The sequence below is a fragment of the Cicer arietinum genome, chromosome 2 (assembly GCF_000331145.2).
Source record: "Cicer arietinum cultivar CDC Frontier isolate Library 1 chromosome 2, Cicar.CDCFrontier_v2.0, whole genome shotgun sequence".
Taxonomy (NCBI): domain Eukaryota; kingdom Viridiplantae; phylum Streptophyta; class Magnoliopsida; order Fabales; family Fabaceae; genus Cicer; species Cicer arietinum.
Window position 1 is genome coordinate 1,829,324 of NC_021161.2, and position 25,714 is coordinate 1,855,037.

General features: G+C 33.3%; 4 protein-coding genes across 7 annotated transcripts in view; 3 read left to right on the plus strand and 1 right to left on the minus strand.

Moving 5' to 3' along the window:
* Positions 1–211: 211 nt before the first annotated feature.
* Positions 212–4,115, plus strand: LOC101513221 (cullin-3A-like). Of its 2 annotated transcripts, none has more exons than XM_004489328.4 (2): positions 212–575; positions 1,955–4,115. In XM_004489328.4, the coding sequence occupies exons 1-2, from the start codon at positions 418–420 to the stop codon at positions 3,993–3,995; spliced, it is 2,199 nt and encodes a 732-aa protein (XP_004489385.1). In that variant the 5' UTR covers positions 212–417; the 3' UTR covers positions 3,996–4,115. The 2 variants fall into 2 exon arrangements, with proteins under 2 accessions (XP_004489385.1, XP_027187618.1); XM_027331817.2 differs by lacking the exon at positions 212–575 and adding an exon at positions 685–1,094.
* A 3,545-nt stretch (positions 4,116–7,660) lies between these two features.
* LOC101513744 (uncharacterized) lies at positions 7,661–15,883 on the plus strand. 2 transcript variants are annotated; one of them, XM_027332192.2, is made up of 5 exons: positions 8,619–8,758; positions 9,118–11,301; positions 11,487–11,746; positions 12,124–12,714; positions 13,357–15,883. In XM_027332192.2, exons 2-5 carry the CDS (start codon positions 9,145–9,147, stop codon positions 15,749–15,751), a joined length of 5,403 nt encoding a protein of 1,800 aa, XP_027187993.1. In that variant the 5' UTR covers positions 8,619–8,758; positions 9,118–9,144; the 3' UTR covers positions 15,752–15,883. The 2 variants fall into 2 exon arrangements, with proteins under 2 accessions (XP_004489387.1, XP_027187993.1); XM_004489330.4 differs by having other exon boundaries at positions 7,661–11,301.
* Positions 15,884–17,207: 1,324 nt separating this feature from the next.
* LOC101514080 (DExH-box ATP-dependent RNA helicase DExH18, mitochondrial-like) lies at positions 17,208–21,251 on the minus strand. Of its 2 annotated transcripts, XR_012162004.1 has the most exons (3): positions 18,544–21,250; positions 18,127–18,200; positions 17,208–17,792 (listed from the first exon to the last, which is right to left on the minus strand). XR_012162004.1 is itself a non-coding variant. In XM_073365192.1 (2 exons), exon 1 carries the CDS (start codon positions 20,971–20,973, stop codon positions 18,556–18,558), a length of 2,418 nt encoding a protein of 805 aa, XP_073221293.1. In that variant the 5' UTR covers positions 20,974–21,251; the 3' UTR covers positions 18,122–18,200; positions 18,544–18,555. The 2 variants fall into 2 exon arrangements, 1 of the variants encoding a protein (XP_073221293.1); XM_073365192.1 differs by lacking the exon at positions 17,208–17,792 and having other exon boundaries at positions 18,122–18,200; positions 18,544–21,251.
* A 2,336-nt stretch (positions 21,252–23,587) lies between these two features.
* LOC101514404 (protease Do-like 8, chloroplastic) overlaps positions 23,588–25,714 on the plus strand; it is a 12,020-nt gene continuing 9,893 nt past the window's right edge. Inside the window, exons 1-3 of the mRNA XM_073365561.1 lie at positions 23,588–23,879; positions 24,818–24,945; positions 25,640–25,714. The exon at positions 25,640–25,714 is cut by the window's right edge and continues 3 nt beyond it. Coding sequence (XP_073221662.1) covers positions 23,728–23,879; positions 24,818–24,945; positions 25,640–25,714 — 355 coding nt within the window. The 5' untranslated portion in view covers positions 23,588–23,727. The remainder of the gene's footprint in view (positions 23,880–24,817; positions 24,946–25,639) is intronic.

Genomic DNA, 25,714 nt, shown 5'->3' on the forward strand with positions numbered 1-25,714 from the left:
ATAATAAATAATTAAATCTTAATAATAAATTTGATAAACACAAAATAAATATTTCATATTCAGTAAAAATATTTAATTTATAAATATCAATATTATGAGTTGAGCTGATATTTATGAACAATTAAATGAATGTACTAAATTTTGGTAAATATTTTGATATTTTATTTTGTGTAATAAAATGAAGTGCTCTAAGTTAAAATTTTATGTGAGAGTTCATCAGACACTACTTTCACTACAACTACCATTAACACATTCATTACTCTCTTTTTTCTTTGCTTTCATTTTTCTCAGAAAAAAAGAAAATTCCCTTCCCAAATGAAACCCTAGTTTTCCAAATTCTCATTCACTCCATTTCTAGGGTTTCTCTTCCCTCTTCGATTTCTTTCCATTTCCTTCACTTCACCGTTCGTTTTCGCGATGAGTTCGAAGAAGAGACCGACTCAGATTGAAGCGTTCAAGCACCGTGTTGTGGTGGATCCTAATTACGCTGAAAAAACTTGGAAGATTCTAGAACATGCTATTCACGAGATATACAATCACAATGCTAGTGGACTTAGCTTCGAAGAGCTTTATAGGTTTGTTCATAACAAACTTTTGATTTTCGGCACTTTTTTGTTGTTGTTGTAAACTAATTGTGTTATAATATAGATTTTTTTAATCGTTTTTTATATATTATAATATGGATGATTATTGATTTTCTGTGTTGATATGAATTTTCTTTTCAAGAATTTATTGTCTTTTAAGATATGTGATATTTTAAGAATGATTATTGTTTTAGAATTACAACATTTCAATCTTTGTGGAGTTTGAGGATTAGGAAGGTTTTTAATCTTTAGGCAAAAATGGAGGTTTATGTTACACTGACACGATAATAAGATGAAAAATGGAAGTAATTGAATGTAACAACAAGTATCAGTGTCGTGTTGGTGTTAGGCGCTTTCAATATAGTGTGTCAGTGTTACATAGGTTGTTTTTTTTGTGTGTGCTGAGGTCTTGAACATGAAGGGTAGTTTTGACGCAATGGATGGAGTTCGTGTTGTGTGATTTGGAGGTTATCGGATTGAATTGTGGAATTAGCCTTCTGTTAATGCAAGGTAAGGCTAAAGGCTGGGTAATCCTTTTCTAAAGTTTGCCGTGGTAGGAACTTTACGAGTAAGGTTTTAGGTTTTAAATTAAATTGTAGTTGCAGTATTGCTAAAATTTGAGGACAAATGTAGTTAACTAACTGTGGTTGCGACAATTTGGTTGTGATGATTTCAAAGACGTTGATATTGAGTCTGTAATTGCAATTGCATGTACAAATTTGAATCATGGTTTATGGATGGCACCAGATTGTCGTTCGGTCATGCACATGTTATGAAGTTCCGAATGTTGAGATATGCAAGTTATGTCGGGTTTGAGCTTGTTAAGCTGTTTTTTTATATTACTATGGTCTGATTGATTTAGGAGAATGCTTTTTGATTTTATTTCCTGATGTCACTAATAATTATAAAAATCCCATGATTTATAAATTTTTATTTTATGTTCAATGATTTTCATTAGAAAATGGTGAAAATCATTAAAAGAAAGCTGTTTTAGTGGCTATATTACTTGCTTTTACCCTATTTTGGTCGGTTAGCGAGTTGTATCGATGTAGGCATTGACAAAGGCTTGTATATGGCATACTTGCATAATGCTCTTGTTTCTAAAACCTCAATCTATATTCTGTAATCTGTTTTTACTCAAACCATGCTACAGGCCTCTGTTAAACTTGCCATTTATTTAAATTTTAACAAAAGTCAATCGCCTTATGTTATTCATGTTATACAATAGGGCTGTAGTCTTGTTTTCTTTAAGTTAACCACCTTCCTAATTGTTATATACAATTATACATAATAACTATTACAGATCTCCCTGCTAATCTTCATATCTGGGCATATATTTCTGAGATTTCTTATCATATTTGTTTGTTCAGGAATGCTTATAATATGGTGCTATACAAATTTGGGGAGAAACTTTACTCTGGACTTGTGAAGACCATGACTTCTCATCTAAGAGAAATTTCCCACTCAATTGAATCTGCTCAAGGAGAAATTTTCTTGGAGGAGCTCAACAGGAAGTGGGTAGACCATAATAAGGCATTGCAAATGATCCGAGATATACTGATGTACATGGATCGAACTTTCATACCAAGCCAGCGTAAAACCCCTGTTCACGAGCTTGGTTTGAATCTCTGGAGAGATGTTGTGATCCATTCCAACAAAACGCAGGCTAGGCTTCTAGATACACTTCTTGACCTTGTTCTTAGAGAGAGGAATGGTGAAGTAATTAACAGAGGCTTGATGAGAAACTTAATAAAGATGCTAGTGGATTTGGGTTCGTCTGTTTATGAGAAGGACTTTGAGAAGCAGTTTCTTGAAGTTTCTGCAAATTTTTATTGTTGCGAGTCCCAGAAATTCATTGAATCTTGTGATTGTGGGGATTATCTGAACAAAGCTGAGAGGCGTTTAAATGAAGAAATGGAGAGAGTATCTCACTACTTGGATCTTAAAAGTGAGTCAAAGATAACTAGTGTGGTGGAGAAAGAAATGATTGAAAATCATATGCACACTCTTGTTCATATGGAGAACTCTGGCCTAGTTAATATGCTCATCAATGACAAATATGAGGACTTGAAAAGAATGTATAACTTGTTTCGCAGGGTGCCTTCTGGGCTCACAATTGTTAAAGATGTCATGACATCTTTTATACGGGATACGGGTAAGCAGCTAATTATGGATCCTGAAAGGTTGAAAGATCCTGTTGATTTTGTGCAACGTCTCTTGGATTTGAAGGATAAATACGACAAGGTTATCACAATGGCATTTAACAATGACAAAACATTTCAGAATGCCTTGAATTCTGCTTTTGAATATTTCATCAATTTGAACGCCCGGTCTCCAGAGTTCATTTCTTTGTTTGTGGATGACAAACTTCGTAGAGGGTTGAAAGGGGTTGGTGAGGAAGATGTGGAGATTGTACTAGACAAAGTCATGATGCTTTTCCGGTACTTGCAAGAGAAGGACGTTTTTGAGAAGTATTACAAACAACACCTAGCAAAAAGGCTTCTTTCAGGGAAGACTATATCTGATGACGCAGAAAGAAGTTTGATTGTTAAGCTCAAAACAGAGTGTGGATATCAATTCACTTCTAAGTTAGAGGGTATGTTTACAGACATGAAGACTTCTTCTGATACGATGCAAGGTTTCTATGCATGCCATGGTGCTGAATTGGGAGATAGCCCTACACTATCTGTCCAAGTGCTTACAACAGGTTCATGGCCAACTCAAACCAGTCCTCAGTGTAATCTTCCATCCGAAATCTTGGGCGTGTGCGATAAATTTCGGACTTATTATCTTGGCACTCACAGTGGTAGGAGACTGTCCTGGCAAACTAATATGGGGGCAGCTGATTTAAAGGCAACATTTGCTAAGGGCCAGAAGCACGAGTTGAATGTTTCCACATACCAGATGTGTGTACTCATGCTTTTCAACAACTCCGATCGGTTGACTTGTAAGGAGATAGAGCAAGCTACAGCAATACCCATGTCAGATTTGAAGAGATGCCTCCAGTCTTTGGCATGTGTCAAAGGGAAAAATGTTCTTCGGAAAGAGCCAATGAGCAAGGACATAGCTGAGGATGATGCATTCTTTTTCAACGACAAATTCACCAGCAAGTTCTTCAAGGTAAAGATAGGGACTGTAGTTGCACAGAGGGAGTCTGAACCTGAAAATATAGAAACTCGGCAAAGAGTGGAGGAAGATAGAAAGCCTCAGATTGAAGCGGCGATTGTGAGGATAATGAAATCTAGGCGGGTTCTAGAACATAATAATATCATAACCGAGGTCACGAAGCAGCTGCAAGCGCGATTTTTGCCTAATCCTGTTGTTATTAAAAAACGGATTGAATCCCTCATTGAGCGCGAGTTTTTAGAGAGGGATAAAATGGATAGAAAAATGTACCGCTATCTTGCTTGAAACAACAGTATGTGCTTTTATCTCTCTGTTCAAAACAATTTTTATCATGGGACCTATGTGATTTTGTCTTTGATAAGCTTTAAAGTGCTTATCACAAATTGCTGCATGTTGAGTATTTCACCCTTGCATTGTCAACAAAAACGCCTAGACTTGTTAGGGTCACTTCTCTTAAGACTGCAAAACGTAGAATAAACTTTATATACTGAACATCTTTTATTTTTTTTAATTTATCATTTTGGATTTGGAATTTTTTTCATCAACCATATTCCCCGTGGAAGAAGCTTCTACCAGAAATGATAAAATATACCCCTGGATTAAAAACGGCTGATACCTATTTGAGCTTCATTTCTTCTTTTATTTAATCTACTTTTAGCTTTAGAAAAATAAAAATTATCATTCTTTCTACTTAAGCTAGTTACTTCTGTAGTTGTCCTCCTATCTGAATCCGATATTTTTATTACAATACATTTTTTATATTATAATATGCACATAATTTTTATGATCAGTAAAATTATCTTTCATTAGATAAAAGTTTTTAAAATATTCTTAAAATTTATATTTTATCATTATTTATTATAATTTATAAGTAGAATACATATACTTTGAAGTTTGAAACACTACTTTCATAAGCAACCTTAATCAACAAGGATGACATTTCTCGAATATCAAATGTTGCTAAGATGATCTGGAACAACATTTATCTTATGGAGTTTGATGTACTTTAGAAAGATTCTAAGGAATAAAGAAGTCAAAGCAAAATATGCGTCTCCTAACAATAGGAATCAACAAAACTATGTTTGTTTGAGAGTTCAGCAGAGGAGAGTAGAGGGAGGGCTTGGTTTGTTTGTTTTTTTGAGGACCTAACAAATGTATTTGAGTTGGGTTTAAAAAATCTCTTCTAATCTTTTCATTACTTTTTGTTTTTTTTTAAATGAAGAGGATTAGCCCCAAACAAACAAGGAAAAAGAAGGAAAAAAAGAAACTACATTTCAAAATGATATCACTCTTAACAGTCACTATAGTAAGAAGGTAAAATCGAATATATAATAAAAAAATTCTATCAATGTCAAGATAATATCATTCCTAACGATCAACATAGTAAGGAAGTAAAATCAGAAATATAATAAAAAATTCTATCAATATATGATCTATAGAGGTCAAACTTCACAAAAGAATATATTACTTAGTTGGCTTCACAATAATTGTGAGAAATTAAATAGAAAACTAATTGATTCAAGAACCCTTAAATTTGACACACAAAAGAAAGTAAGGATGTCTATACTATATCCTTCCAGAACGAACGTCTCTACTGTTTGAAAATCAAACTCAATGTCAATATATTTAAAACTCGATCTAAGGTCAACCTTAAACACTTAAGAATAGTTCCCAGGCAACCATTATAATAGAACACCCGCCACTACAGTAAATTAAACCAAATAGAAATTTGATATTGTGATCTTGACCACTCTTCAACAAGTAATTGCACTATGATTTGTAACAACGCCATCGCCATTCAGCTTAACACACCCAACTCTAGGAGGAAGTCAAAGGATTGAGAGAGACATGTTAGATCCTAAAATCGTTGTTGATAACTTACTTTCAAGAACCAAAGAATGGGAAATGACAACACACTAATGTATAATCTTCAAGATCAATGTTTAAGTCAAGATACTCACACTCTTGAAAATCAGCTATTTATAACCATTGAGAAGCAACTTGAAGCAGCTACAGAAGTTGTCAACTATCTATCATCCTTCAAGCAATAATATGCTCTTCTTATTTTCTATGAAAAAACTATCTAAAATAAAGTGGGATGTTTTATTTGCTTTATCTCTCTTTCATGTTCCTCTCCTCACCACAAATCCTCAAAGTCCAAACTCCAAAATAAAACTTAAAAGTTGAATGGGATGTATCAACTATACAACATATGCTATTAGTTGAGTAAATTAGTTGGTTTATTTTCCATTACTAATATTGTTTCGGAGATTGATTATCTTAACTTAAGAAGTCTATTTTTACAGTTCTATTATTCTAAAACTCAAATAATTTTATTTTTAATGTCACATCTTTGTAAAAAAAGAATTAAGATTAAGAAACTATGATTCAACCCTTATTCTTTTATTCTTATCTTTATACTTAATGAAGCACATAAGGACTTATAAGTAATTAGAAAGGTCATTAGTTGAGAAATAGAGAAGAAAATAATTTTTCATTTCAACCTTTGTATTTTTTTCCCTTATATTAAAAATATTTTTCTTTAAAACTAATCAAAATAGCCCTTTCATTTTCAATAAATAAGATTATAATCATGTTGTAACAAAATTATTTTTTGGAAAAAGCTTACACAATTTTTTTTTAATCTTAAACAATCAAACTCAACCTCGCATACTTTTGCACATATATACTCAAATAGTTGCATAAAGGAAATAAAAACTTCTTTTTTTTTTTTTTAACAAGAGAAAATAAAAGATTCTCTCATATGTTAAAAGCAAAAAAACAAAGTAAAAACAAATCAACTATTTCATAATAAAAAACAAAAACAAATTCTTCATATCAAAACAAGCTCTAAACATTTCATTTTAAATTATTTTTCCACCTAATACTATTTACATATTACAAGTTAATAAAACCTAGTCACTGGATACTTGTTAATTACTAATATTATTTTTCGATTTATAAAATATTTATGCAAATTGAGTCCCAAAAATATGTTATCTGTTAATTTTTTTACTAAAATTATTCACTGTTAATTAATAATTACTAATTATTAATTAAATAATTATTGACTTATATTATTTTAAACAAAAATACATCTATAATTCTTTAAAATTAATTTAATTTTTATTTAGATGATTTAAATTTATTGTTTTTCGATTTAGTCATTTAAGTTATATTTTTACACCGTTAGTCATTTATCTCAATTTAGATAACAATTAGTTCAACTGAAATTTTTTTATGATTAAAAACTTTACCATATAATGCAACAATAATTTGTCTATATTTCAGAAAATATCAAATCTTATAAGTTGTCTATATTTCTTGATTTTGTCTACAACAATATAAAACACACATATACGTTTAAAAACAAGACAATAAATGTCTATTCACATAACTAATGTCTTTAACTTCTTTACCTGGAAAATAATTTAGACAGTAAAATTGTCGCGACGTTTCAATTAAATCTTTACATTTCATGATAGTAATTTTGAGAAAAATTTTAAACTTAAAAGATCCAATGCGTAATTTAATTTATCTTAAGACTAATGATGGAAACTGAATACAACTTAAATGATCAAATTAAAAAATAAAATAAACTTAAGAGATCATTTCTAAAAATAAATTAAAAAAGAAAATATTTTATATATAAAAAATAATAAGTAAACTATCATTTTGTCATTTGATTATGGATTTATAAAATAAATTCAAATTAATCTTTGTACCATTAAAATAGTTAAAAAAAATACAAATTACTATCATAATTTTTTTTTAAAAGATATAATTTTTTAATTATTTAAGATGAAAATAATTTTTAATTTGAGAGTTAATTTAAATTTTTAAAGATTAAAGTTACAAAGTTTAACTAGACTAAAATGATGTTTTAATAAAAACCAATAAAAACTATTCATAAAAAAACAAAAAAGGTAGAAAAATTTGAAACTCAATTTCTCCTAGGTCATGCTTTTGAAAGTTTGAGAAAAAAAAAACTGCTGCATCTCTCTCCTCTCCGAAATCCTAGAGAGAGAGTAGCACCAGCACAGTTCATCCCCACCACCTTCTTCCGCCGCCATCTTCCAACCCATCCATTTTTCTCATCCTCTTCACCAAAAAAACCAAACATTAAATCCTCCAACACTTCCTTAATCTCTTCAAACCAAAATAATATTAAACAAAGTTCATTTTTCTCTTAGACATTTCATCAAACATGTCATCGAAATGGCGTGCACTTCAACACCGTCACCGTTACACCTACAACGCCGTCGTTTTCCCTTCTTCTTTTCTCAATTCCCTTCACCACCATAACCCTAACCCTTCTTCCCCTTTCATTCTCAACCTTCTCCACTTCACAACCCTCACTTCAACTTATTCACAACTCTCCCATTCCAAAACCCTAGCTTCATCTTTCCTCAATCTCCTAAACTCCGAACCTAGCCCTAACTCCGAACCTGAAATCACCATAGCTTCTAAACTTTACCTTGAAATTCTCTTTTTGGAGAATTCTTCACCTTTGCATCGAACCCTTCTTTCAATTCTTATAAAGGTGAAAAATTTTCATGAAATACTTTCAGGGTGTTTTCAGAAGCTTATGGAAGACTATAGTTTTGGTAAAGGGAGACAATTTACGGTTTCACGTGTTGCCCTTTCGGTTATGGGTATGTCAAAATTGGGTTACTTGAATGATGTTGTTGAGGTTTGTGCTGTTTTGGTTGCTGGTGATGTTGTTCGTGGGTTGAATGGTGTTGTTTTGGAGACGGATTCAAGACCTTCGCCCACTGTTATGGAACAGTGCCAAGAGGGTTTGTCTTGTTTGTATTACTTGCTTCAGAAGTTTCCTTTGAAGTTTGGTTGTCAGAATGGTGAAATTGAAAATGGTTTTGGAATTGATGGTTTTTCGAGTGTGATGGAGGGGATTGTGAGTGTTGTTTTGAGTTTGATGGGTTCCGATGGTTTTTCGAGGGATTGTTTTGTTGCAGCTGGTGTTGCTCTTTGTGCTGCTTTTCAAGTTTGTGTTACTTCACAAGAGCTTGGTTTGGTTTTGATGCAAGGTATTTTTAATTTGAAGGTTTCGAATTCCATTAGTGTTGGAATTGTTGATTGTTGTGATAGTGAATTTATGAATGCTGTTAGGAAGATTCCTTGTATTGGTGATGATGTTTATTGTAGGATATGTAGGCTTTCTGTTCTGAGTAGGATTTGTTTGATTAGAGGGATTCTTACCGCGGTTTCTAGAAACTTGCTTAACACTCAATTTAGTGTTGTGAATGGTTGTGAGGATGGGGATGATGGTGTTGTTGGGAGTGTTAATAAGACTATATTGTATGATGGAATTTTGCCTGAGCTGTGTATGCATTGTGAGAATCCCGTTGATAGCCATTTCAACTTTCATGCGTTGACTGTGATGCAGATTTGTTTGCAGCAGATAAAAGCGTCGATGATTTTGAATCTTACTGATCTGTCGGTTGACTATGATCCTATTCCTGAGGAAATGGGGATGCGGATACTTAGGATTATTTGGAATAACTTGGAGGATCCTTTGAGTCAGACGGTGAAACAGGTTCATCTCATTTTCGATCTGTTTATGGATATTCAATCGTCCCTGCGTTGGTCAGAGGGCGGTGAACAGGTTAAAGTGTTTTTGGGGAAGATTGGATCGGATCTTCTTTCGCTGGGGTCGCGCTGTAAAGGGAGATATGTTCCTTTAGCGCTGTTAACCAAGAGATTGGGAGCAAAGAAAATGTTGGACATGTGTCCTGACTTGCTGTTTGAGACAATACATGCTTATGTCGATGACGATGTGTGTTGTGCCGCAACATCATTTCTGAAGTGCTTTCTTGAATATTTGCGCGATGAGTGCTGGGAGACGGATGGTATTGAAGGTGGATATGCTCTTTATAGAGGATATTGTCTTCCCCCAATTATGCATGGGTTAGCCTCTGGATTCTCAAAACACCGCACCAATTTAAATACTTACGCTGTGCCAGTTTTACTGGAAGTTGATGTGGATAGTATATTTTCTATGCTTGCTTTCGTCTCGGTTGGGCCAGATGGGGACGAAAAGGGATTGCAATATCCAGAACTTGTATGTGCAAACTTGGAATTGAATCTTGAACAGAAAATTGCGATTCTCGTTTCCTTGCTCAAGGTATCTCGGTCACTAGCTTTGGTTGAAGGAGACATTGATTGGTGTGAAAATCCTTCATCAAATGAAGAAGAGTGTGTGATTGGAACACAAAGCCATGCTCTTTTATGCATTAAGGGAATAAATTTTAAGATCCATGTTCTGTGGCTAGTAAATGCATTGACCCATGTGGATGAGTCACTACGTGTAGATGCTGCCGAGTCTCTTTTCTTGAACCCGAAAACATCAAGTCTTCCTTCTCATTTAGAGCTCACATTAATGAAGGAAGCCGTGCCTTTGAATATGAGGTGTTGTTCCACATCTTTTCAGATGAAGTGGGGCAGCTTGTTTCGAAAGTTCTTTGCTAGGGTTCGAACAGCCTTGGAGAGACAATTCAAGCAAGGAAGCTGGAACCCTCTCAAACATCTTAAAGGTAACGGAGAGGTATGTCCTTCAGAAGGGAATAGGGAATCGACAATTAAACGAGCAGATGACCTTTTTCACTTTATGAGGTGGTTGAGTTGCTTCTTATTTTTCTCATGCTATCCTTCTGCTCCTTACAAGAGAAAAATAATGGCAACAGATCTCATCTTGATTATGATAAATGTTTGGTCTATTAAGTCATCAATAATTGAGGAGTTTAGCAATTCTTTGTCGGAAAATCATCTTTATCCTTACAGCAAGGGAATGACTTCTTCTGACTCAACCATATTGTTGGTTGGTTCCATTGTTGATAGTTGGGACAGGTTAAGAGAGAGTTCATTTCAGATATTACTCCATTATCCAACCCCACTACCTGGAATTTCAACTGAAGAGATGGTGAAGAAGGTAATTGCTTGGGCTATGAAATTGGTTTGCAGTCCACGTGTAAGGGAAAGCGATGCCGGTGCTCTAACTTTACGGCTTATATTTAGAAAGTATGCGATGGAGCAAGGTTGGTTGATTGAAAATCCATTCAATATTTTCCATTTAAGCTCAAAGTCTGAATTAGTGAATGGTGTTAATCCGTCTAGTAAGTTAACCAATCCCGTGATACTGTATTTGAAGTCGATGATTGACTGGCTAGATATTGTTGTAAGAGGTGGAGAGCAAGATCTTTCTAAAGCATGCAAGAACAGCTTTGTCCACGGTGTATTACTTGCTCTACGTTATGCTTTTGAGGAGTTGGACTGGAATTCTGATGCTGTATCATCTAGCATCTCAGAAATGAGATATTTGCTGGAAAGACTATTAGACCTCGTAGTGCGGATAACTTCATTGGCACTATGGGTGGTTTCTGCAGATGCTTTGCATCTGCCTGAAGATATGGATGAGATGGTTGAAGACGATAATCTTTTGTTGGAGGTACCGGATCATGAGAATGAGCATACACCTTCATCTGAATATGAGAACAATAGTTCAAAGCTTTCCCATGATATCAGATCGTCAGAACAGATTGTCATGGTTGGTTGCTGGCTGGCTATGAAAGAGGTACTTAGCTATGAAAGAGGTTACATATATGTTAGTGTTGTCAAATAGCGGCGCTAGGGCTGTAGTAGTGTTGTGGAATTTGAAATTGCTATTTTATGCAATCTACGATTGATAACACTTACATATATATATATTGTGTACATGCATAATGCTTACATATTTGGTTCCCATGTTTTATTTTTCAGGTGAGCCTTCTTTTGGGGACTATTATAAGAAAAGTACCATTGCCAAGTAATGCAAGTTCGGATTCATCTGAGCTAGAGGGGGATTCTGTTGACACTGCTGGCTTTGCGTCTGGTTCTGTGCTTGATTTGGAACAACTTGAAACAATTGGAAATCATTTTCTAGAGGTTCTCTTGAAGATGAAGCATAATGGTGCTATTGATAAGACACGGGCTGGGTTCACAGCTCTTTGCAATCGGTTACTTTGCTCAAATGACCCTAGGTAAGGATTTTGTAACTTAATTATTTATATGAAGTGCTTTGTAACTTTACTTATTATTGTTACTGAAGTTTTTTATCTTGAATGTATCTTACTGAGTTATGTTTTCAAATTCCTATTTTATTCACTGATACCATAATTGATTAAACACTATGATATGTTTATGATAAATGAGTTGTAAAATTTGTATTTATGATCTTGTCACAGCAAATGTCTTTTCATGTCTTGAAGATTATTTGGTTGTGTCATGTACCCTTCTATATATAATAAAATAAACTAAAGCATTATTATTCTAAATGAATGATATATTATTAGTATGATCAAATTGTCATATTATAAATCATTTTTCTGCCACTTCAGTTGTGTATCTTCTTTTTCAGGCTCCATAGATTGACAGAGTCATGGATGGAACAACTTATGCAACGAACTGTGGCCAAAGGACAATTAGTGGATGACTTACTCAGAAGAAGTGCTGGAATACCTGCTGCATTTACTGCTCTGTTCCTCTCCGAGCCTGAAGGCACGCCAAAGAAGCTCCTCCCAAGGGCATTAAGGTGGCTTATTGATGTTGGTAATGGGTCTATGATGAATCAGATCGAAAGTGATAGCTTAAAAGGCGAGCCATGCAAGTCAAATGGTTCAATGAAAGAAAATAATTGTACGCAAGAAGCTGAGAGAAATGTGAGACCGATGTCGTCAAAGATCAGAGATGAGGGTGTCATTCCTACAGTGCATGCATTTAATGTTCTAAAAGCTGCATTCAATGACTCTAACTTGTCTACAGATACATCTGGTTTCTCTGCCGAGGCTATGATTTTGTCGATTCGCTCATTCTCTTCTCCGTACTGGGAAATCAGAAATAGTGCTTGTCTGGCCTACACTGCTTTGCTTCGTCGCATGATTGGATTCCTCAATGTTCATAAGCGAGAATCAGTACGACGAGCAATAACTGGGCTTGAGTTTTTTCATAGGTATGATTTTGACTATTGGAATTTGATCACTTTAGATCATGTGTTACTGGATGCGTTCTTCGTGAGAACATGTTCACACATTCTTATTCCATGAAATTAAGTGGTAAAAATATCGGTGTATAATCAATTTAACATTCTTCTGCGATGGTATATTATTAAATTAATTATTAAATTAAGATTCAAATGTAAAAATAATGAAAATTGAATATGTAATTAATGAGTTGGGGCTTACAATTTTATATAATAAATTAGATATATTGATAGATAGACAATTGACATAAATAAGCAGCTGTTCGAATACCAAATTTACAATTTATTTTTTAATATTTGACTTTCTAGGTCTGCAGTAATCATAATTGATAATTTTGAAAGATATAAAACTATTTCTGGGACTCCATTTAATAGCATAAGCTTTTGAGTAGTTGATCTTTGACAATATTCAATACATTGATTGATATGCTCACCGATAAGTGCGCAAAGGCTAACTGAATTTCGCATTAAAGATTTAGGGCATTTCCACATTGGAGACATGGAATGTCTTGCTATGTCATAAATTTTGTTATCATATCGGTTTCTTTGAAGATTTCAATTAAATTCACTGGTTTCTGTGCTTTAATTTGTTATTGTATGTTGATAATGTAGGTATCCATCACTACATTCATTTCTTTTCAATGAACTGGAAGTTGCAACCGAGTTTCTGGGTCCTACATCTTCAGGAGATTTGGAATCAATTCAGGGAAATAATCTGCATCCGAGTTTGTACCCAATTCTGATTCTGTTATCAAGGCTGAAGCCTTCATCAATTGCTGGGGAAAGAGGAGATGAACTAGACCCTTTTCTTTTGATGCCATGGATTAGGAGGTGCTCAACCCAAAGTAACTTACGAGTTCGTGTTCTTGCATCTAGAGCTCTTACAAGTCTTGTTTCAAATGAGAAATTGCCGTCGGTCCTTCTCAGTATCGCCTCCGAGCTTCCCTGTGTTGAAAACATTGTCAAATCAGGTTCCTACAGGATTTCCTACAACTTAATTCATGGAATCCTCTTGCAGTTGAGTTCTCTGCTGGAGGTAAATTGTAGTAATCTTGCTGATAACTCAAAGAAAGATCACATCATTGGTGAGTTGATCGAAATTCTTATGCCTCGGTCATGGATTGCAAGACCTAATCAATGTCGGTGCCCTATCCTCAATGAAACATTCGTGAGGGTTCTGGATTTAATGCTCAATATTGCAAGGACATGCCAGATAACCGTACATTTTTTCTCCATTCGCAACCTGCTTTTGGAATTGTCAACAGAATGCTTAGATTTGGAATCTTATGGCCGGCAATATCATGATCCAACCATTGCCGAACTCCGTGAACAAGCAGCTATTTCCTATTTTGGTTGTTTGTTTCAAGCATCTAAGAATGAGGAAGAGTCGATCCATTTGCCACTGCAATATTCTCTTCCCAGTACAAAATCATTGCCGAAACATGAAATGGAGAATGCATCCACTGGTATTTTGGATATGTTGATTCGCTGCTTGTCAGACTCATTATATGAAGTTCGACTTGCGACACTGAAGTGGCTGCTGAAGTTCTTGAAAGCAGTTGAATCTGGTGGTAAGCTCTGTGATCTTTCCATCGATGACATTAGAGTTATTCAGCTCTGGGCAAAAACTAATCTTCATGGAACCTTGGAGAAGATTTTGGCATCGGAGAAGAACCACAGATGCACGTATTATATTCTGAGGATCCTTGTGTCTTGGAATTTGCTGCAGTTTGAAAAGGCTAGCCATGACAAGTGCACCGGCACAAGTTATGTTGGTGAAATGGACTTTGACTCCGTATCGCAGTTTTGGAACAAGTTAGTTTCTTTGTACGACCAAACAAGACATGCAAAGACCCGAGAAACCCTTGTTTACTGTCTGGGAGTATGTGCCAAGAGAATCACAATGTTATTTGCAACAAGTTCTTTTCCGTCTAAAGAAGGAATGGTGGTTTGTAGCGAAATTAATCAGGAGATGTTAAGTTGGTTGTTTGATTGCATTGTTTTTTTCTGTAACATGATTAAAGAATGTGGTTCACCAACTGAACCGACAAGTATGCGCCATGCAGCAGCTGGATCCTTGATAGCGTCTGGTATTCTCAAGCAGGCCAGGTTCCTTGGCTCGGTTGTTTACAATAAAAATATTCCATCTGCCTCATCGTCTTCTTGTTTTGTAAACAATGAAGGTGTGAATTCGTATGCTCATCACGTGCTTAATGCATGGTTCACATGCATCAAGCTTTTGGAAGATGAAGATGACTCGGTTCGATTGAGGCTTTCCTCGGATGTTCAAATGTATTTTACTTCAGAAAGAACTGGGAGCAACCTTCCGAATGAAGTGGTTCCAATCCAAGTAGATAGAGTGATAAGGTTCTGTTTTAATCATCTCTCATCTATTTTCGGTCACTGGATCGATTACTTCAACTACCTTTGTCAATGGGTATTACAAGCTGAAAACAATGTATCATTTCAAGGAGATCTTGTGAGGCGGGTTTTCGACAAGGAAATCGACAACCATTATGAAGAGAAACTGTTGATCAGCCAAATTTGTTGCTCCAATATGGAAAAGCTACCTATTTTGAAGGCTTGGACCAACAAAGATGAACTAAGGAGCTATTTGCACGGATGGCGAAGTAGATTTTCCCGTCAATTGGTGTCGTACGTGGATAACATTATCGAGAAACAGGAATGGAATGATTGGATAGGAGGTGTAGGTAACCACAAAGATACGTTTTTGCCCGTATACTCGAATTTACTCGGGTTCTACGCCCTTTCAAACTGCATTTTCACTGTCTCTGATAACAATGATGCCAAACTTCTATCTGATGTTGTTGTGCTTGGAAGATCCATCAACCCATTTCTTAGAAACCCTTTGATTTCTAATCTATACAGGCTAGTTATACAGTCACATGAGAAAATATTGACGAATGATGTTGATAAGAGGTTGTTCCCTGAGATGGAAAATCACTCTGAATGGGATAGTTTTAATCCTTATTTTCTTCTTGGGTAGGTTTTTGTATACTAGATGTAATTTTACATGGAAGCAATTTTTGAGCAGGCTTAATTGATGATTTATTGATCATGCAGAACAGTTGTATCTAAGATGCAGTTTTGTATTGGATTATTTTTTTTTTACAGGCCATCGATTATGTTTTGTAAATTATTACTGTCTTGCTACTTGGTATTTTGATCAAACTTTGTGGTTCATGGATTCATCATTGAAAGTTTTCATCCTTAATGGAATTATTATGGTTGAAAATCATTTTGAAGAACTGTTTCATTCTTATAGCCTTGTTGGTTGGTGTTGAGATTTTTTGTTTCATAATTTAGGGGATTTGGCTCCTTTATAATTTACTAATTTCAATTTTTAATGGAAAAATCAATTATTTTAAAAATTGGATGGATTTGGTTAAAATTTTAACAAAATAAATTTATTTTAATATTATTTTTACTTATATTTATATTTTATTTTAAAGATAATAATTTTTACAACTTCGTTAAAGTGTGGTATCATCATATATATTCTTTATGATTATGTGACATTGTCATATTTATATTTTTAAAACTATATTAGTTATAAAGAAAAAAAAAATAGAGAATTCATTCCATTGACAATCAATCATATTTAAGTTCTCTAGTATGATTTTTATTTTGTAATTAAATTCTCATTTAGTTTTTATTGAGATTAAAGATAATATATATTATCGGTGTAAAGTTATTTTACATTAATAATCAATTATAATGCGTTAATTTATGAAATATATGTTGATTGTGTTATCAATGTAATTGGTTATCAATGTAAAATAAATTTACACTTGGTACATTATCTTTAATCTCTTTTAGTTTTTAAAAAATTATATAAAAGTACTTTATTTCATTTTAATTGTTTGGTTTGACAGTACACATACAAACATATTATTAGATACTATTAGGGTTTAGTCACCTATAAATCATATGAAACTACTTGATGTAAGAGTGAATGAAGATATTGAAAGTTTCTTTTATCATTCAATGTTTCTTAAAAACAGAAATTATGTCTAAAGGTATACATTAGACAAAAAAATATTGTATTTTTGTCTGAAAATATATATTTAGAGGACAATAAATATGTTTCTTCTAAATATGTACTTCCGAAGTATGTTAAGGGTGGAAAAATAAACTTTAAAAGATGATTCACCATTGACCACACAATACTTCACCTTAGGAGCAGCCTTGCTATGTGTTTCATATACAAATCTTTAAAACCATAAAACTAATAAAAACTAGGATACAATGTTGTTACTAAAACTTGAAAACAAAAATACTAAATCTATAGACCATTTTTTTTATATTAGATCTATAGAGACCTTAATGTAAAAGAGATCTGTAAAGAGAATATTTAGAACATATTTTCATCTTAAGGAAATACATAATTTAAAACCTAAACAAAAATACATTTAAAATCTTTATAAAAAAACCCACAAAAATAAATAAATTTGGTGCATTTATTTAGATAGTTGACTATTGACTATCCTTAACAAAAGAGTGATCAAATCAATGTTACATTTGCATTCTCAAGGCAACAAGCCTTCCTAGCTACTAAAGCATAATATATAAAATAATAACAATTTTAAAGAAACCTACAACATTCAACTCTACATAAAAGGGGCAAGCATAGAAGGATTAAATGGGATTTTCCTTGACCAGCAAAATAAAACAAAATTTATAGTCTATATTTGAGCACAAATCACTTTTGGCACCATAACAATGCCCCAATTTTGACTATTTAAGAAATTCAGAAGTTACTCTAGCAATAACACGCCAATCTTCGCCAAGAGCTCACATCGATGAGAAAGTTTGACAACTCAATGTCGGCTTTTTGCCACCTGGAACTGTAGTATGTTTCTTCTCCCCACTATGAATGTCAATATCCTTCATTCCTTTCTAAAGTGCTATTTTTTTCTCCTTTTTTCGAACTTGGTCTCTAATCCACAATTTTGGCTACAAAAGTACAATGAGTTTGTGAAATAGCTGGTATATAGTGTTATATTGCAGCGGTAGTTGATTATGACCTGCAAACCAAAGACAAAACTCCAAAACTCATGACATGACTAGGTAGAGAGAGAGAGAGAATAACATATTACTCCAATCGTCACATTATAAGTGTCATTTTAGTTCATGCACACTTCGTAAGAAAATAATTAGTTTTGTTGATTTTTAGATTAAAATAATGGTGAAGACTAAAATACACATTAATTAGAGTGGTTGAAAGTAGTAGTAATAGTAGAATAATTAGGTGAACTATTTAATTAAAGAGGGTATTATTTCCTAAAGTGACATAATTTGAGACGGAGAAATATTCCAAACTTGACATTTAGAATCACACGGAGGGAATAGCAGAATTACCTCCAAAGTCATTAACATATTATGCAATTATTTTCTTCAAACGATCAGAGTGTAACGAATTTTCATGCCGTTTCCTGAATAACAAAAAAATTCAAATAGTCAGAAATTAACGAAATATGTAGCAGACATTATTTTAACAACTAAGATTAGGAAAAAATAGTATTATTTTAATTCTTTGATGCACGTGGAAAAAATAGCTGCTATTTGACAGCACTTTATTCATAAAAAAATAGCATATCGTAAAACAATAGCAATTTGTTTGAATTCCACTACGATACAGAGTCGCTGTATCCGCTATTTGACAAAACGAGTAAAACCTGCAGAAGTTTATTTGAAATGAAGGAGATGTTCTTATTCGACATAGTGAAATTAGATAAATACCATAAAATAGAGAAGCTATCCATAAAAGGTACTTACTGGTCATATAATTTAACAAGACTGTGGTCTTGAATAACCGTCATCCTTTTTTTCAGTTTTTAATATGAATTCACTTCTTGGTTCTGTTTGCTCTTCTTCACTATTTACTGCTTTCGGTTTCCCTCTATTCCTTGATTCAGGTTTCCAATTCGCTTTGATAAGAGATTGACTTAGTAAGTGAGCAATGTTTGAAGCCATTGCCTCAGCTTTCTTAACAAATGGAAATTTTTCCTCATCAAAGTGGTTTGATAACCACAAATATGAAGATAAAACTTGATGCCTACTCTCAAGGTCTAGGAGTTCTGAATCGTTCCGTGCCGAACATTTTGGCATCCCCATAGCTATACTTACAGGTACCTTCTGACCAAACGCTGCAGCGAATTTGAGCAAGTGGTACATAGCTTTTGGATCCCTAACATTAACAGGTGCAAAACAGAAGTTAAAACGATCATCTAATGATAATCCTCGGATCCTCTCTAACATATTAGCGATTTTCTTTATGTGATCATGTCGACACAAGAAGTACGACCCGTCCAAACGACAATTTTCGCTAAATTTTTCTAAAAGCTGGCTGAATGTCAAGTCAGAAAACTGTCCGGCAAACAATTCTACCTGCTCATAAAAAGGAAAAAGGCCAGCCCTTGTCACGTGATCAAAGGGTTGTTTCAAACACTCAATCAAGTAATCCAAATCATCTAAATGTAAGGTAGTTGCAAGTCCATCGGGATAAAGGCATCCTCTTCGACCAGCTCTCCCTGCAATCTGCTTAACCTGTGAAGCTGGAACGGGAAGAATTTTGTCACCGTTGTACTTTGAAAGGTTATTAAAAATCACCCTTCGAATGTTAAGGTTCAGGCCCATCCCCACTGCATCACTAGCCACTAGAACATCGTATTCATTACTCTGATCGTTGAACAAATTAGCTTGCTGTCTACGAGTTTCTGGTGGCAAAGCTCCGTAGATAACACAACATCGGTGATTAGTGGTTTTCTCAATGGCTAATTTAACCTCAAATATCTCTCTCCTTGAGAATGCAACAACACAATCACCAGACCGAATATTTTCAAGATTTCCGAGCAGAGTCTTTGCCTCAACCACCAAAGGTTTGAACCTCTCATAATGTTGCTCACACAACTCATCTCCTGTATCCTGACATATCTTTCGAACAATATCCAAAACACTAGGATCACCGCATAAATGTATCTCGTCAGCCTTCAAACCAAGCAGCGCCCTAGTCCATGCATACCCTCTATAAGGATCCGCCATCATCTGAATCTCATCAACAATAGCAACTTCATACAATTCCTGCGTCGAAGCCATTTCCACAGTACACGCAACATGATTTGCAAATGGTACATGCTTCTTCTCTTGACCAGTTAACAAACTACAATAAACACCCTTCGCATTAACCTTATCGAAAACCTCCATAGCCAACAATCTAAGTGGACTACAATAAATCCCCTTCTTTGCCTCCATAAACCTTTGCAAAGCATTATAAGTTTTACCACTATTAGTAGGACCACAATGATAAACTATTTTCCGTTTCATCGCCCTCGCAAAAGGAAACCAAGTGTGAGGTTTCGTGAGGTCAGCTGACTTAACCATATCCCTAAACCTCTTAATTTCATCAGGAAAATTATCCAAACAAAACTCAACAAATACCGGAAACAAAAACCTCACAGCAACATCACACGGTCCGAGTGAAACCAAGTACTTGGCAACATCAGCAGAACATCTCTTCCTGAAAAAGTTCCGAAACTTGTGTGCAGCAGTCGGAAAAAACGATAAACCAATGTAAATAGCAAGTGCTTGGTTTGACGCCCAGCCCGATTTCGCAAAATAATCGAACACATCTGTTAAAACATCCACCTCAGCTCTAGCCAACTTAACACCCTTTTCAACACTCTTAAGCTCACCATATAATTCAACAGGATCTTTCGACGCCACATGAGTAAAATCCTCTAATTCATCATCATCCCTATTATCATTACTAGTACAACTAATACTACTATTACTACATTCTACAGAATCAACAATATTTGTATAACATTCATCATTACCATAATCTAAAACAACCCCATTTTCTGATAAATCACAAACATCATCACTAACCTTAGTTCCAACCTCAAAATTACCAATACCCTTTTCGAATTGCGAATCCTCGTCAGTCGCAGCACCACCATCCTCGCCGGCGGTGGAAAAGGGTCTTGTGGGGAGGGTTCTATCACCGGAAAGGTTTAAACTTTGTGAGAAACTAGTGATACAACGAGGGTTCAACAAATGGGTCGAAAAGGGACGAAATGGGTGGTGAAATTGAGAACGTGAAGAAGAAATTAATGAGTGATTGAAAAAAAGAGATTTGAGGTTTGAAAAAGTTGTTCTTTTACGTGTAAACAAGTAGAAAAGAGATGAAATTGAGCCTTTTGCCATTGAAATTGAAGAACGAAATTGAAGAAGAAGAAGAAGAAGAAGAAAAATAGGGTTTATTCAAAAGGGAGAAATTGGAGAAGAAAAAAACATGGTTTTTTAGTTGAAATTTGAAAATTTTGAAGAATGGAATTGAAGAAGAAAAAGATGGGGTTTAGGTGAATTGAAAATTTATTGGTGAAGGAGAGTGAAGGGAGGGAAAAAAGTTTGGTTAGGGTTAAAGTGTCAACAAGGGTTGGTTGATTATGACATGTGCCGCCATTGCAAAGTCATTGTTTTTTTGTGCATTTTTTGGTGTGGGAGGTGCTAACTACACCCTTTATTTTGATATGCACACCGCTACTTTCATTTTTCTTTATATCTATTTTAATGTTTGAAATAATAATTAAAATGATATCAAATTTAATAAAAATAAATATATATTTTATATTAAATTGATATCAATTATATTATTTTTTAATTAAAAAGATAAAGAAATCATGAATGATTATTTTTAAATAATATGTTAATGAATACTAAAATTTTCTATTATTTTTAAGTATTGTTCCACAATATACCACTTATGAAAGAGATTTATCGTAAAACTCACATTTCATGAAGAACAAAAATATTGTTAAAATATATTTCTAATTTTCTTTTTAGAGAAGGTCATTATCTTTCATCTTAAGAGAGATAATACTACCATTGTAGTGAGAATATTTCTTTAACATTTCTCTATCAAGACAATTATACGTTACATGTCAAAACTTTCCACATTTCTAATATTTTCAGAGTATCATTGAATGGTTTTTCTTCACATAAATAAGACACGCCTCTAACAACTCATTGAGTTTGAAAAAGTGTTATCTCCACTTTTCAATTTTCTTTATTTCAAAATAATTTTATTAAGAACCTCTTCAAAGCTCAATGTTTCATTTCCATATATCAAAACATGTTTGATATGCTCATAGGAATATAGAAAGTGTCGCATGAATCTTAACGTTTTATCTTTATCAGAAATCATAACTCCAGTGACTTTTAATTTAGATACAATAATATTGAGATCATTTATAGAAATCATAACTCCAGTGACTTTTAATTTAGATACAATAATATTGAGATCATTTACACTATAAAATACTTTCATATTTTCATTCAAGTGTAACTTATGAAATTATTCATTGAACAACAACCAATTTTAGTATGGTATAACCTTTTAAGTTTCTCCCAAAACTCTTTGTCTGACCGAGAACTTGTCTTACACATTTGCAAGAATATTCTTAGTCAGACATAATGAATTGCACTTGCCGCTCTCAAATCTAATTCCTCTGATATGTCTTTGCCCATGTTGGAAATGTTTTCTTTTAGTGTAATCTTGATTGTATCAATACATCATTAACTTGTATTTTTCATAAGCTAACATTAGTTTTCCCATCAAATTTTTTATGTAAAAAACTTCACATAACTTAAAAAACTTGACACTGCAGCGGTATGAAAATTATAAATTATACCATAAGTTAGTTCCTAAACAAAGAGGTGATTCACAAAAGATCATCTAAAGACCAAGTATTTTCCAGTCAAAACATTTTTCAAATAATGTTTCTACATTATCAAAATTCTTTTATCATGTGGAAGATCGGACAATATTATAACTACATAAAAAAACAATAACTTAGAGAAATTTAAATAATACAATCAAAATATAAAAATATAACATGAAAACTCCCAAATTAGAAGAAAAAATCATGATTGTTGTTTAACGATAATTAAAAAATAATATTGTGTAAAAATTATAGATTTCTCTCAAATATCTTATAATCTCGATATAAAACCACCTTTTCAAAGCAAATATTTGAGTGTTTCAACATATATCATTTAAATCATTTTCAACCATCAACACATAATAAGATAAAAAAAACTAATAGTCGCTCCGACAAAAGAAAAATAAAATCAACACACATTAAAGTAGAAGTTTAAAGTAGCGATTTAGATACTCTCATGTTTGAATCCAACGTAATAAAATAATATCGATGATATTACCATTAAAATTTAGATTTAATGTAGTTTTAATCTTATATTTTTATCAATCCACAAAATCGGTCTTCTTATTTTAAAATCTGACAGTTTTAGTTTTTCATTGAAATTTTTTACTAAAAAATGACGATGTGATAATATCTCTGATATCATAGTAAAACTCTATAAAAACTTAACATTCAACTTTAGAAAATTTTTATTTTATAATTTAAATAATGACATATAAATAATTAATGTATTTAGATATTTCTATATCATTAAATTATATCAAATTATGTCAAATCATTATTTTTAAGATAAAAAATATACGAGATAAACTACAACAATTAATTATTAAAATAGAAAGATCAATTTATAAAATTGATAAAAATAAATAAAATAAAACTGTAATTAAACATAAAATTTATTTATTAAACCACTGTGCGTTCATATTTTATATTTTAATGGAAAACAATAGTTTAAATTTTTTGTTTAAAACTCTGCAAAGTTCCCTAAAATCTTCTGTCCAGTTTATTAAAATAGTAAACAGCGTATAAGGTAGTAAAAAAAACACATTAATATATTTTCAATTGTTTGAACATTAAAAGTAAAAATGAGAGAAATATGATTGAGTGCTATAAACAACATTAATATGTGACTCAAACTCAAACAACATTAAAAGCATAGCCACCCTTATCTCTCTTTCTCTCCCTCCTCAAATTTAACATTCAAACTTTCCAATTTTTCATTCATTGAACAATAAAAATGCAAGTATCAGCATGCAATTTGTGGTCTAAGGGAGTGCCAATTCCATATCCTTTAAGTCGCCGTGAGGTTTGCTTTGATGGCATATCATCTGTTTGCTCTAATTCCCCAAACGACGCCGTTTCTTTTCCTCAACCCAATTTCAATTCAAGGTTCATCACATCATATACCATTTACTTCTTTTCTTCTTTCAAATTATGATTTCAATAACAAAATGCAAATGGGTCTGTTTTTGTTGTTGTTATAATCGCCAAAATTTGAATCTTTTTGCAACATGTAATTCATCACAAAGAGTGCATTTTTAACTGTTTGAGAGGGTTGTAAACTTGTAAAAATGCAATTTGAACACCAATTCGAGACAACAAAATTCAAGAACTTTTAAATGGTTAATGAAAAACACATAATTAATGAAATGGTAGATTTGGTTAATAGATATATCAGGTGTTGCAATTTTTTATCCTCTATTGAACATTTTTTGTCTGTAGAAGGGATGGAAAATGTCACCATAAACTCACACACACTTGCGTGCTCCCGGGTTCGAACCCAGGACAAGAGTCCAACTGAACAATATCGATACTTGCTAGTTGAGCAAGGACTTAAGGATTGCTAGTTGAGCAAGGACTTAAGGATTGCTAGTTGAGCAAGGACTTAAGGATTGCTAGTTGAGCAAGGACTTAAGGATTGCTAGTTGAGCAAGGACTTAAGGATTGCTAGTTGAGCAAGGACTTAAGGATTGCTAGTTGAGCAAGGACTTAAGGATTGCTAGTTGAGCAAGGACTTAAGGATTGCTAGTTGAGCAAGGACTTAAGGACAATCTCTATTGAACTTTATTAGCGACAAATTTAAACTTTATTAACCTTGATTTTAAGTGTTCAAGTCTACTGTAGTTGAAACACATGAAGTCGTAGTTAATACTGTTCAACTATTCAAATATGTGGTTAATTAAGTTATGATTAATGGGTTATCCAATCTCGATATACTCATTTATTACTCAGACTGCGTTGACTATTTAAAAAGTTGTCTAATTTTGTTGTTCAAATAACATTTCTCTAAACGTGTAATTATAATTGTGGTTGATGTGTGCTTATAGGACTGTTGAAGATCAAACTCAGGATTCGGGTGCTATGCTGAAGAAGATTATTGTGTCCCCAACAAGACGTGTGTTAATGGCAAGCTTGACTATGTTTTCCTGTTTTTGTTCTTCAAGGTACTTGTCAGGTCCGCACGGTTCTGTTTTTGTGTTTAAATTGTTTGATTGTATACAAACAGCTTTTTAAAGAGCTTATTCATAGCTCATTTGAACTCGTATTATGACATAAGTGCTTGTATATTTGTTTGAAATAGTTTTAGTATAAGAGGTCCTTAATTTAAAGTTTTAGATTCGTTGACGTGAATAGAGTTGGCTTTTTGATTATTTACCATGTACCTTCTTTGTTAACTTTTTAATACTTAACGGACTAACTTCACCTAAAAAGTCTAACGGTCTTAATGTTTCAAATCTTAAACGACCAACATGATAAAAGAAAGATAAAGGACGGACCGAAACTTTAAATTAAGGGACACTTGGAGTAATTTTGACTATAATTATGATATGTTCATAAGCTACTTTCAGCTTAGTTTTTAGCAATTATGGATAAACTTATAAATAACTCACGATGACATGTTCATAAGCTCTTTCCAACTTTTTTTTTACAACACCCAATGTTAGTAATTAGTATTGTTAATATTGTTAATATTTTGCTGAGGGTGGGGATCAAACTCTTTTTCCAATTTATTTCAACAAGCTTTTCATTCCTGTAGTAACTTATTGAATTAGTGCTTAATCAATTTGTTAGCCCAAAATGTGCTCTTAAGTATATTGGAAAGTTCATTTTAAACTGGAATATAAAGGTCAATGTCATATATTGTACAGCCTTAGCATTGGGAGATCCATCAGTGACACTTGAAGAAGTGACCCCTCCTGTGTTTTCTTCTGCGCCACTCTTTC